At 36.4% G+C, this 14,306-nt stretch overlaps 1 protein-coding gene and 1 non-coding gene across 2 annotated transcripts; both read right to left on the reverse strand.

The window, feature by feature from the left end:
- Positions 1 to 1,771: 1,771 nt before the first annotated feature.
- LOC117410943 (large ribosomal subunit protein bL33m-like) lies at positions 1,772 to 9,125 on the reverse strand. Its single transcript, XM_034017909.3, has 4 exons — positions 9,001 to 9,125; positions 4,173 to 4,191; positions 3,516 to 3,622; positions 1,772 to 2,155 (listed from the first exon to the last, which is right to left on the reverse strand). Exons 1-4 carry the CDS (start codon positions 9,020 to 9,022, stop codon positions 2,106 to 2,108), a joined length of 198 nt encoding a protein of 65 aa, XP_033873800.1. The 5' UTR covers positions 9,023 to 9,125; the 3' UTR covers positions 1,772 to 2,105.
- A 3,112-nt stretch (positions 9,126 to 12,237) lies between these two features.
- On the reverse strand, positions 12,238 to 12,324 carry trnastop-uca (transfer RNA opal suppressor (anticodon UCA)). The gene has a single exon. It is a non-coding gene; the product is annotated as a tRNA-Sec (tRNA).
- Between the last annotated feature and the right edge of the window lie 1,982 nt (positions 12,325 to 14,306).

Genomic DNA, 14,306 nt, shown 5'->3' on the forward strand with positions numbered 1-14,306 from the left:
CCATACAGGAAGGACCGTCCCCAGGAGCTCTTCTACAGAGGGAGCAGTCTCATTTTTCTCCAGTTCTCTGCCATATATATATATATATATATATATATATATATATATATATATATATATAACTATAACTATATATATAGGGCTTCTGATTTTCGGTTTTAACCCATAAAACACCTGATACAAAAAATCTGAAAAAAGAAAAAAAAATTAATCGGTGTATAGACACCGGAAAAACACTAGAAATATTTACTCAATTCATGTTGACTTTGCCTTTCCCTTAAAAAACAGCCTTTCCCAGTGCAGCTGGGCAACGTCCCTCCTTCCTGACTTGTATCTATCTCATTGATTCGATCTGAATACTTTAAACCCACCCCAACTACTGAGTGGCAGCAAATTCATATATTTCTATTGGAGACTCTGCTTGCAAGATTTAAAATCAGATTACAATTAGGAATGGAGACATGTTCGCAGGATTTAAAGCTATTTTACAGTTAGATAAGGGGGATTTAAAACAAAATTGCAAAATGTAGCAAAATATAAAAAAAAATGCCTAGACACCAAAACCCCCAGAAGAATATGCCTGTGACAATAAGGATTTCGTTGAGAAAAACAGGAAAGGAAAGAAGGTACAGAAAAAAATGCCCAAGCATTTTGGAAAGTAACCGAAAACAATGATTCCATACAGTACATAAAAAATGAAAGCCCCACGAAAAAAGAAAAAAAAGATTTTGGGGTATTTCGAAAAGTTAATAATAAGCACCTAAAAATGAAATTAATAAAAACAGAAAAACAGAAACTATCATCACTTACTATTACAAAGACCCTTTGGTATATCTATCCCTTGTTACTTATGTCTGATAGGCAACTAATTGAGTAATTGCAAAAATATGAACCACTCAAGAGTGATTGTAAGCATCATAAATGGTAAGGGAACAGTAAAAAAAAAAAAAAAAAATTCCTTCGTAGAGAGAATCGATTTTTAACTTTTTGTTTTGAAGCAGATATTGACAAAATGCTGTAACTCTGGAACACTTTTTTTATTTTAACTGGCTGTTTTGTTTTTATAAGAGTGTATCAGGGGTTCTCTTCTAATCTAAACTAACCATTTTCTGTAAATTAGGATTGTCCGTTGATTGATTGGTAAAGTAAATGATGCTCAAGTGAACGTCTCCTGCAATAGCAATTGGTACTATATGAAGGAAAGTGTTTGTTTAATTAAACGTTACCCCCCCCCCCCACCCCCGAAGTTCATGATATTCTGTTTCAGTTATTATTCTAGCTTTTTTAAAGAAAATATTACAATCTTTGACACAGTATTCATTTGCAAATAAATATGGTAACACACTTTGTTCCTTTTTAAATCCTTGCAGCATATTTTACCCACACCTGTGTCCGTAGGCACAAACTGGACCATAGAATAACATTATTAAAAGCTAATAAACCCAGCATATATTTTCAATGAAAGTCTAAATGCTTGTCAATTAATTCATGTAGTTTCTTTTAGTATTTCTTAGTTTCAGGTTTAAACTAGCTTTGAAACTAAACCTTTCAAGGGAAATGCACATTATTGTTTACAGAACTGCAGATTGGACTTAATGCATTGTAGTCTGGTTAAAAGATTAGCCCATGTTCAGGCTAAGTAAACATTTCTGCTTGAAGTCGCTCAACCCAAATATTTTTATGTGAACAATTTTTTTTATCTATATTTAAACATTTTTATATTTAAAACGTGTTTAAAAAAAAAAAAAAAAAAAAAAAAAGTACATCCCACTTATGTTGCATTTTACATTTGTTTTCACATACTTTAATAAACCACAGTGCAGTGTATCAAGACACTATGAATGATGATACAAACCAGTACTTTTTTCATTTTAACACGGTTTAGGGTTTTTCTTTTTTTTTTTTTACACATGTCACCTTGAACAGCTTTCTTACTGCCCCCCCTTAAATTATTTGTTCTCTTTGATTTGACACTGACACTCTTTTTAGACTGGGATGATAAAAAGAAGATGTTTAAACCAGTTCTCCTGTTACAAAGATTCAGGAATTCTTTCAAAGAGATCCACTTATACTGAATCAAAGCCTGTGTTTGATGATTTCCTGCTTTAGATGGAGCGGATCTTCTTCTTCTCAAAGAAAAGGACGTGCTTGTTCACTGTGTAAAGACAATAAAACAAAAAAGAAAACTGAGTGAATGGATACACCCCCCAGTACAGATCATTTGTGATAAATGGAATGCACACCACAGCTATAATATATATATATATATATATATATATATATATATATATATATATATATATATATATATATATACACAGACGTGCTCAAATTTGTTGGTACCCTTACAGCTCATTGAAGACCCAGGAGGACTCCACTTTTGAAAGAAAAACATAAAAAAGCCAGACTGGAATTTGCTAAAATGCATATTGACAAGCCACAATCCTTCTGGGAGAATGTCCTTTGGACAGATGAGTCAAAACTGGAGCTTTTTGGCAAGTCACATCAGCTCTATGTTCACAGACGAAAAATGAAGCTGTCAAAGAAAAGAACACCATACCTACAGTGAAACATGGAGGAGGCTCAGTTATGTTTTGGGGCTGCTTTGCTGCGCCTGTCACAGGGTGCCTTGAATCTGTGCAGGGCACAATGAAATCTCAAGACTATCAAGGCATTCTGGAGCGAAACGTACTGCCCAGTGTCAGAAAGCTCTGTCTCAGTCGCAGGTCATGGGTCCTCCAACAGGATAATGACCCAAAACACACAGCTAAAAGCACCCAAGAATGGATAAGAACAAAACATTGGACTATTCTGAAGTGGCCTTCTATGAGTCCTGATCTGAATCCTATCGAACATCTATGGAAAGAGCTGAAACTTGCAGTCTGGAGAAGGCACCCATCAAACCTGAGACAGCTGGAGCAGTTTGCTCAGGAAGAGTGGGCCAGACTACCTGTTAACAGGTGCAGAAGTCTCATTATATATATAAAGTACTTCTGCAAGAAGGAAATGAGTTCCCTGAAAACACCTTAATTCACCTTCAATTACTTTATTCCCATTTTCTCCCTAATTTAGAATGTACAATGATGTTCCCTCACAGCAGCAATCCATACAACAGCTCAGGTGAACAGAGGGTCAGTTGGGTGTCCTCTAATCCCACAGCCAAGCCAACTGCTTCTTTACAACCAGGATCTCTACAACAGTTGTAGCTACCTGCCCCTGGAGGACAAAGGCCAACCCTGCTGGTGTCCCCAGTGAGCTCACAAGCCACCTGGCCAGTATGGTCCGCTGTAACATGGTGAGGAGAAACCATCTCCACCACATTTGCCTCCCTAACCTGTGGAAGCACCAGAGCCAATGCTTCCCAGTGATAATCTGCACTCCCCTGACTGTATGACTCTGCACACCACACGTCCATGCCTTTACCTGGGTAGCCCCCAATGAGCAGGGATCACTGATGTTCAATCAGTTCGTTGTTCCCTGACCTTCTCCATCACCCATACCCCCGCCCACCTCACCTTTGGGGTCATGTTTCCTCAGCACCAGCTTCTCCCGCAGCCTGTTCCTCTTAGTGTTAAAGCAGTACCCCGTCCCGGCCGCACTCATCATCTGGACCAGAAGTGTCCTGAAACAGGCAAAGCACACTATCAGACCAGCTCTGCAAATCATCCCACTGCATCTCTGCAAAGGTTCCCAACCTGAGGTCCTCCAAATATCCCCAAAATAATGCAACTGCATCTGTCACTCTCCCCAACTGTGAATCCGCTTCTGAACAAACATCATCAACAAACAACAAATCCTACGGCACCTAACAGCATCGTAGGTGTGATTTATCAGCTCTTGAAGATGATTCAATATTTTTCATTGCGAATATGTCACCACATGCTTTCAATTGCAATTACAAAGATGTTTTTCACAAAAGATTTAAGAATGTACTATTTCTCAATGTCTAATGTACAGATACTGTTATAGTTTGCTGTACAAATACAGAATTTTTTTGGTGTCTAAAGCTGGTAGTGATCTGTAACAATTCTTATACACCACGAAAATAGGAACCACTTACTGTTCAACTGCCGCACAATGTTACTTTTAATAATAAGGGACCATCCAAGGCATGTGTTATTATTTATAAGTAAGCGTTCATAATAAAAATAAATATTAATAACAATACTTACTTTGATTTGCTCTTGGCCACTGTTTTTCACATGAAAGAAAAAAGAAAAAGTTTTTTGGCTTCATAAATGCACTTGTGATCAAAAAGTAACTGCAGTACTTTGCCTCTGTTAGATTAGTGTGTCATTAGGCCTGCTTTTAATTACAGTATACTGTCCTTCTACAAGATCAATAAAGAAATGCAGAAACATGGTAGAAAATATAATCCAAATGCACATCTCTAGAGTAACATGCTGAGAAAATTGAATGTTCCTGGGCTATTCCATTTAAATGCAACAGTTGTACACCTAATGAGTCATCTGTATCAGATTCCAAGACTTGTTGATTAAATATGTGTTCGAATAGAAACATTATCACAAAAATCATGGGCTCGCCATTGGTCTGAGTTTGACGACTTTGTAATAAATGTACCATTGTCGCTACAGTTTCCTTCCCCAATTTAATTCCTAATATCATATTGTATGATTTCCTGTTGTTGTCTCTGTTTAGATCATTATTTACCCTGCCTATGTAGTAATAATAAATGAAAAATACCTTTGACAAACATTTTGACTAGAAGTTATTTTTAGTGCCTTCTTAATTGAAGTCTTTATTAGAATAGTAAGTAAGTATGAAAAATAACGACCTAAGCATACCCCTTTTAACTGCAATTAAGGACCAGGTCAGAGCGAATATGGTTTCAAGTTTAACAAATAAATAATGGTTTAGTCTTGGTCCGTTTTGACTTGGGCACTGTTTTATTTGTTTGCAAGTTGAATTCTACGACCCAAGTGAATAATTAAGAGTTAGTCGAGTACATCAATCCATCACTTCACCTTAGCGCTAAGGGACGTGACCAAAAGTAAAGATGATGTAGGCTGTCACTTTATTTAACAGACCTGTCAGTTTATGAAGTTAAAGGTCATGTCTGTGCTATGTTGCTAAAAAGATGTACCTTCTTATTTCGAACTTGCTGAAATTAACTGATTGTGGGATCTATGTTTAGTCTGTTTACTAATTTATTTTACAAACGATTATTACATCTTTGTTAAAATCTCATGCACATAAATGACCTTTGGAAGACTGTCAAAGACAGGGGTTAGGTTGAAAACAAACCTTCCATAACACTTATATACATATATATATATATATATATATATATATATATATATATATATATATATATATATATATATATATATATATATATATTAACAAAAATAAAACAATTATATACAGCAGATGCCGGTTGATAAAGACAACCTTTGGTTATTAACAACATTTTCCCAGGAACCAATCCCATCCCATAGACTTTAATAGACAACTGTATAAATGGATAATTGTATATAAAAAATAATGTGATCTCTGTATAATGTGAAATAATGTATAATATGTATAAATGTGAAATAATGTGATATCTTGTAACAATTGTAAGTCGCCCTGGATAAGGGCGTCCGCTAAGAAATAAATCATAATAATAATAATACGACAATGCCCCGCTTGAGTAATGAAGATCGCCTGGTTTCTATCAGCATGATTGAAGGCGGCCTTGTCTGTGAGAGAAGTTGCCCGGAGAATGAGATGTTCTGCTGCAACAATTAGCAGACTAGTCCACAGAAACCACACAGTGCTAGAATTACAATTGCACAACTTCAAGAGAACAATGTCGAGGTCTTGACGTGGCCAGCTTTTTCTCCTGACCTGAGTCCATATATAACATCTGTGGGACCATATCGCCAACCTTCGCCAGCTGGCTGCAGCTGCACAGGAAGACTGGTGGAACATCCCACAGCAGTCTATCCAGAAGCTGATCAGGTCTATGCGTCAACGCTGCCACAACTGTGTTAATGCTCAGGGAGGTCATACCCGATACTAACTTTGTAATGTTTTCATTTTGACAGTGTGTCATGTTTCATACTGAAAACTTATCATGATTCTTTGATCTGTATTTTTGTTCACATTTTCTGTGATTTTGTTTGATATCTATGTTTAAAATATTTGATTAAATCCATTAGACCTGAGTGTTGTGTTTCTTTTTGTGCAACAGTACCACATCAACACACCATATCTCACAAACGGTAGGTCACAGGAAGGTGCAAATCCATATGGTTGTTAAGGGAACCATGGGAATGAAAATGCCACAGTTATGGTATGCATATGTGTGCATTTATATATACAGTCAGCACTCAGATTTTGAATAATGAATTTGGATACTGTTTTATTTCTGGAAACTTTTTTTTTTTGTTTGTTTGTTTTTTTGCTAAATTGCATTGCCTTTTACGTTTTACACAGTTCTGTGCATGGGTAAGATTTAGATTTCATTTTGCTGTTGGGTTGTTAATGGGGAATTTTACATACTGCTACAATATGTACCGGATTTAAAAGTATGTACTGTATTACAGTCCATGTGTCATCTCATTTGGCAAGTGATATTTTCAGAATCATATTGTTCTGAATTAAAATACTTCTGTTAAACATAGTCCTGTACCAACAAAACCAACTACCTCCTTATTTTAAAACACAGTCCTTTCAGCTATGGATTTTTGACATTGTATCATGTTACACTCATAGTCAGGATTAACCACTTCGTGATTTGAGCACCGACAAATTATCAAAGAATGAAATTAAAGGTTATTTCGGTGTTAGAGCAAATTATTTTGATCAGATTGCGAAATGTAAAATACCAAATAAACAAAGAGCAAAACACAAAAGAAGAGACAGCTTCTTCAGTCTTTGAGGAAAGCGACATACTGAAATTGCAAAATGTGCTTTGAGCAAATGCTCAGCTCCCGAACAGATTTTAAAGATGTTTTTATTTTTTAACATACAAATCACTGGATTTGTTTTTGCAAGGCTAGCTGCTGTGGTATTTAGAATTGCACTGAGCATCCTGACGAACTCAGAAGCACTTCTTTGCTTGACAAAAATGAAGCCTTGCATAGCCCCACAAGCAGCTGCTGCTGCTGTACGAAGAGAAAGTTTGTTTTCTTTGGGTAATTCGTCCAAATTAGGAATGAACTATCGGACAACTGAAATTCATTCCGACTGTATCCTCCAGCAGACAGAAGACCGAAGAAGCGGTCTCTTCTTTTGTGTTTCGCTGCTTGTTTGACATTTTGCAATTTGATCAAAATAATTTGCTCAAAGACCGAAATAACCTTTCATTTCGTTCTCTGATAATTTGTCAATGCTCAAATAGCGAAATGGTTATTTTTGTCGGTCGTTGACCGAATCCTGACTGTGTGTAACACATCAATTCCGAAGACTTCTCTTGTGCACAGCCTTCTTCAACTCATACCAAAGACTCTCAATCGGATTTAGATTGGGACTTTGACTAAGCCATTCTAGAACCTTGACGTTATTCTTCTTTAGCCATTCTACAGTAGATTTTGATGTGTGCTTTGTTTTGTTGGAACGTATAGTTGTGCTTTAATCCAAGTTTTGTAGCGGAGGGTTTCAGATGATTGATTGATATCTTTTGGTATATGTTGGATTATTATTTTTTTTTGGTAATTATTAGTTTTATCTTGAGGTTCATGATTTTGATATTGTAAACATTTTAAATGGCACACATTTATGCTGACATAAGTAAATTGTAACGTGACATTTGCAGTCCAGACTTATTTGTACTATTTACAATAACTTTGCCAAATAGAAAGCAAATAAGAGTGTTTCCAAATAGATTCCCAAATACTTTTTCTCTACCCTTGCCCCTCAGTGGTAGAACGACCTACCCACAGATATCAGGACTACTCAGTCCTTGAGCACCTCCTCAAGACACACATGTTCAGACGTCTACAGCATCTGTAAACCTCACAACTATGCTGGACTATATGGCACCCAATTGTATCAGTACTTCCATCATCTTGTACTTGCACTTAACTGCCCCACACTTTGCTGTATTCTACTACTGCTCTCAAGCATAACTATATTTTCTGTATATTGTACTTGTTTTTACTTTTAAAGGTAACCATATTCACATTTTTTGTAATCGCTCTTATTTTAAATCGTTCTTATACATTTATTGTACTTACTTGCTCATAACAGAATTTACTCTTATAACCAAATATGCTTAAGTTTAACTTCTCAGTTGTAATCGCTCTCAAACGTAATTATTTACTGTATTTTTTTTTCATTAGAATTTGCTCTTTCTACTGATTTTATTGTATTTCATAACTGATTTTATCTGTCATGTGACATTGTGTATTGTTATTTTGTAATGCGATACTTTGTCTTTATAACAACTGTAAGTCGCCCTGGATAAGGGCGTCTGCTAATAAATAAATAAATAAATAAATAAATAATGTAGAGCAAAAATTGTACTTGAGCTGAAACCTCCAGACATAAGGGGTACAGTTTCAAAATAAAGGTTGAAAAACCCTCATCTAAGGCGTTCGGAAATTAAATGACTGCGCTGGATAAAAACAAATTGGGAGATGTTCTAGTAAAATTGAAATGAAAACAAGTTACGTACGACGTAGCTTTGAAATTCCCTTTAAAGAAAACAGTGAGTGATGACAACTAAACTCGACTGCTCGCGCATTCTTACATTGAAATATGGGTATATTGTTTGCGGAAGTTTGTTAGGAATATAATAATAATATATCAATAAAATAAAATAAATGATTGAGTTGTACGTTAAACGTTACCATGCATTAATTTTATTGGGGTAGATGATACTAGCCGGTGCAATGCAGACATTCAGCACAATAACGTATCCATCACACAATTCATCCTGCTTAAAACTTACATAAATAAAAATGAACCTAAAGCTCACTTTAAAAGGTTTTTTGTTGTTGTTTTTTGTTTTTGTAATCTGCTAGCTGTAATTGGATTTTGCTGTGTACTCACAGTTTACCGATGTCAGTAGCATGTTTGCAGAACAGGAGCCTCTTACATCAGAAGTCACATTGAGGGCATGAAACAACTTCCTGGTTCAACACGTAACTACATCCGGTTTAAGTTCCAGCTTTCAGCCGTAGTTTTTTGTCTCAGGAAGAAACAGTAAAAGTGTTTAATAGTCCCGGTTTTGCTATTTTGTATTCATATTTTTTTATATACGATAAAACTAGCAGTGTGCTCAGCAAGCTGACAGCATAGAAATGCATTTAGGGATTACTTGTTTAATAATTCAGGTTATGTGTTTAGTAATTCATTCTGTTTTCCATGGGGTGACCAGATTGATAAAACTAATTAAACAATTTAAATAGAGGCTATTTAAATAGCCAATCTCTCACTATTATCTTTAGTTTTTTTAATTTTTATTACGCAGCTAGCTAATTTCAGTACACTTCTGGGCGTATATTTGTGGCTAATTAGTTTAAATAGCCATATTGTGTTACACTGCGTACTTCTATTTATTTTTAATTGTCATTCAGCCGACGCTTTTATCAAAAGCGACTTACATGGACTAGGGGGTGAACTGTACATCAAACTGCTGCTGAGTCACTTAATAGGAACTCAGTTTTACGTCTCAGCCGAAGGACGGAGCACAGGATCACACACAGGGAGTCAGTGGTTGAGCTGGGATTGAACCTAGAACCTCCTGGTATCAAGCCCTTTTCTTTAACCAGTGGATCCCCAAGTCTCCTAGTGTTACTATTGTGTTTTGGTAAACACATCCATTTTTATAATTAGAGAAAATGTAAAGGTAATTCATTACAATTGGCAATCTAAATTATCGGGAGTTTCTTGAGTCTCACCGGGAGACGGGAGATGACGCCTTTATATCTGGACTCTCCCGACAAAATCGGAAGACTTGGCAGGTATGAATGTGAAACACAGCTGTTGATTATAGGTGCCTTAGTCTTTTTAGTTCTATAAACTAAACTTATTTGAGGTTACAGTTTTCGTGGCCCTATAGAACTCCCTGGTCATCGCTATGGCACTTTTACTTAAAAAGGTTGGACTCCTCTGCATTGTAGCATTATTCTGACAAACCAGTTGCTGCCTGTGTTACCAGACAAGGGATAATGTAATGCGCACCTCAACCTGCAGTCACTTTGCTTTCAAACCAAGGAATCTCTGCTACAATAACTATTTCCTAAACCCATAATATTTGCCTGTTTTTGAAATAATGATGATTTACTATATCAAGTCATCAAGACTGCACAGACATCTTTTTACAAATAAAACAGTAGATCCATGTTTCTTTTTTTTCTGTTAGTAAACTGAAACAAAAGGGAACGAAATTGATTTGAGGGAAGGGACCAGGGTGTAGAATAAAATGAGGAAGGAAGAAGGGATGGGGGAAGTGAAATTGAGAAAGAGAAGCTAGAGACGAGGGGCATGGCTGACAAGCTGCGTCAGAGCTAGACAGCTGGCAGGAAATGGGCACTGTAGACGTCACCCAGACTAATTCAGTATCACTGAACCCTGCTCCCTCCCTCCCACACACACACGCACACAGCTGATTCCGGCTCTATTGCACTCATCGACACTAGACTGCTATCTGGGCTTGTTGTTGCTCTGTTTTGCAATGTGACAAGAACGTTGGCAGCAGGCTCATTTGTATATATTTTATTTTATTTTGGTGACAGTCAGTGACTGTTGGGACAAAAATCTTTCTGTCACCAAGACTTTTTTTCTAAAATACAGTAATCGCAAATTAATTAATTATTTTTTTCCAAATTTGCCATATTCAATTATTTTTTAGGCTCGCTCACCGCTACCACCCCCGCGCTGACTCAGGAGCGGCGAAGACGAGCACACGCTGTTCCCCGAAGCGTGTGCCGTCAGCTGATCGCTTTTTTTTTTTTTTTTTTTTTTTCTTTTCTTTTCTGCACACTGCAGATTTACTGTGCAGCCACCTCAGCGATACAGTGTCGGAGGACAACGCAGCTCAGGGCAGCTTACAGACAAGCCTGTAGGCGCCCGGCCAGACTACAGGGGTCGCTGGTGTGCTGTGAGCCGAGGACACCCTGGCCGACCTAAGCCTTACACTTACCCCTTGAGCCCCCAAAACTCCCTTCATTGGCATACAACCACCGTCTCAAATCCCCTTTGACAGTAACGGGGGTTACTGACCACACTGCACACCCCTGTTCATCACACTATCAACCACACACAAAATGAAGTCTCCTGTTCCCTGTGTGTCTCTTGTGTAAGGCCTATACTCTTAAAGTGCCACAGGGTCTTCAGTGTCTACAAAGCCGACAGATCCACAGTATCATCTGTCAAACACCATGTCCCAGGGCAGGGGTTTAGTTCCATTCCATAGGGAAGAGCTCCCCCTACTGAGCCACTACCACCACTACAGACACTGCAGTACCTGCGAATCATTGACTGTTGGCCCCATCCATGTACTGACCCGCCCTACTCATCTTAACTACTGAGGTTTGTCAAGATTAGAAAGTTATTTCATTGTACATTCCATAAAAACAGTCAAAGGACAAGTGCCTAATTCTTTTTTTTTTTCCAGATTATATTTTATTCCTTTGATTTACTCTTTATTAAAATCAGATCAGAAACTTTAATATTAGAGGCAGCATTCTTCTTGTACTACCCCTTATATTCTTTACTGAGTTAGTTCTACAGGTGGATTACTGAAGGACATGATGTCATTTGGAGTGTATCGCGTTGTAGTTGAAACCCTAATTCTATGACATCACAGCTAGCAGGCAGTAAAGACATTCCCTGGAATCCATGTGCGAGGAAAGATAACGCCTCAGGTTTGGTTTTATGTTTATTTTGTTAACAGTTTATTTTATTTTTTAGGGAAACGAGATTGATGTTACATCATTCTGCGTCACAGACTTAGTAGTGAAAAAAAACATTACAGAAATCTCTAAAACACATTAACATAGTTCGTAGTTTGTCAATGAGATTGTAGGATTAAAGTGCTCTCTGAAAAATCACATTATAACATTTTCACTTTATTAAACTGTGCCCTATTATATATATATATATTATATATATACATTCACATTTACTAAACAAGTATATATATATATATATATACTTGTTTAGTAAATGAGAATGTCTGTAAGTTTTAATTTTTCTTGGACTTTTATGAGTTACAAGTTTGTAGGTGGACATGCATGTCCTCCTTCTGCTGGCGAAACAACAAACAAATATCGCAAACTTAATCGCCCGAAAGGTGGAATTGAACCACTCTGTCGCTAAACAGCTACAGGTTTGAAGCCTGCACTCCAGACCACTGAAGCTCATCCGGGCATTAAACTACTGACGTATGTTCATTATATATACTACAGTAAAAACACTAATATTCCTGTTATGGTATGAAGGTTATTATTTATGTAGTTATTTATTTTGTACATTTAAATGTGATGCAATGCATGTTATTAGAAGAAAAACTCAAATGTTAATTTGTACTGACTATGTTATAAAGACATTACATTCTTTATTTTATTTTTTCCTCGCTCTTGGCTGTATGCAAATGAGCTCGAACTGGATTGGCTAGCCATAGAACGATAACGTTGCAAGAATCAGGATGCTGGATTGTTTTCCTGGTTCAGTTGTTGCATCATCAGTTGAGTTCTAAATCTTTAATTTCGAAACAATAGCCGTTCTGAGCCATAAACTATTTACAAGCAGAACCAAATAAGATCGATCCTTTTTTTTTTTTTTTAAATCATTATTTTTTTTCTGCAGTATTCCTTTTCTTTAGTATTCAGCTCTTTATAGATATACTTTACCATGTACCGTGAATGTGAAATGCATGTTTAACATGTAATAAAGAATGCTTAATTAGTATTAGTATTATTAAATGTTATGTTGATGTTATCCAATTCTATTGTGTTAAAAACTTAAAAATAGTAGTGAATAAGAAAATATTACCAAATGTGTATTAAAGTAAAAACCTATGCTTCCTTGTTAATCAATTAACAAAACAATCTATCCTTTGTGTTATGTCAAGCCAAAACAGCCATGCTTTCAGAACTACAGTACTTTAAGCAGTAGGGATAAGTACATCTTCAAGCTTGGATATAGCTCAGGAAACAAAACAAATTAAAAACAGGGTTACGCTTCAAAATCTCATGTTAGAGCATTTTACTTGACATATCTACTGAGAATTGATTTTTTAATCCTCTTGGAAAATAATTTGATTGCTAAAAACGTTCTGTAGCACAAATCATGTGTGTCATTATCGAACAGCTTGAACGACTGTGATGAATACTTGATACAGACATTTGTTATTGTTAGTAATCTGGGGGGTATTTGGCATCTGTCTGTCACACTTTTATTTTTCAGTATATCTTGACAACCTCTCAGCCAAAACCTGAAGAAGATGTTATTTAGCACGTTTCATAATCTGGGGGTTTATGGAGGATTTGTGACATTTATTTAACTACCTATATTAAATATAGGTCATAGTGAATATCACTGACCTGCTTGTTATGGTATCATATTCCTTTGTAAAAGTATAACAGTGCAGTAAAGCACAGATAAGTCTGCCATGTAAGGGTACCTATTCAATCTCTATATTGGAATTATGATAACATTGCAGGCAGTTTTTAATGGGCCCTGTGTCTTTAAGAGCAATAAATGTCATCTTGTTGCCAGGGGGAAGGAGGAATATGGGTGTCACTAATGATGTCACTCTCAGATCCAGCGCAGCACCCTGGGGATAGAAACACACCTCTGCCCTCCAAAAACAGAAAAGCAAAAAAATAAAAAATAATAATAATAAACGCACACATTTTCGTTTTTATTGTTTAATCATCACATAACAATAAATGTCCTATTACATGTGTTCTTTTTCATACATTTTGCTTAGATCATAATTAACAATGCTTAATATTGCAGCAAACATTTTCTTTTAAAAGCTGAATTTCTGGAGTGAGGTGGCTTGTACAATGACCACTTGGTGTGTGCAGCTTTCATTTCTGTCGGTTATTTGTAAAAAAAAATTTGCACAGAGATTTTACATTTACTAACTCACAGTTCAAAGGACATACATGCGGACCTAGTAAATAATGACCAAGCAGAAACAGTGAAAGAGTTTTATGTTTTAGAAAACTGACCCAGATTAAGGGGTTATAATATTCTGGCCCATGTCAATATTGCACAAGTATTTTATAGAAAGAAAGAAAGACCTCTTGTTGGTTAAAGCTCCCTCTCTTGTAAAGGATAAAGAAAAACTGCTTTCTGCAGTTATTTATACACAGACGCACACAGCTTCACAACCACGCTGC

Source organism: Acipenser ruthenus, chromosome 6, assembly GCF_902713425.1.
Source record: "Acipenser ruthenus chromosome 6, fAciRut3.2 maternal haplotype, whole genome shotgun sequence".
Classification (NCBI taxonomy): Eukaryota; Metazoa; Chordata; class Actinopteri; order Acipenseriformes; family Acipenseridae; genus Acipenser; species Acipenser ruthenus.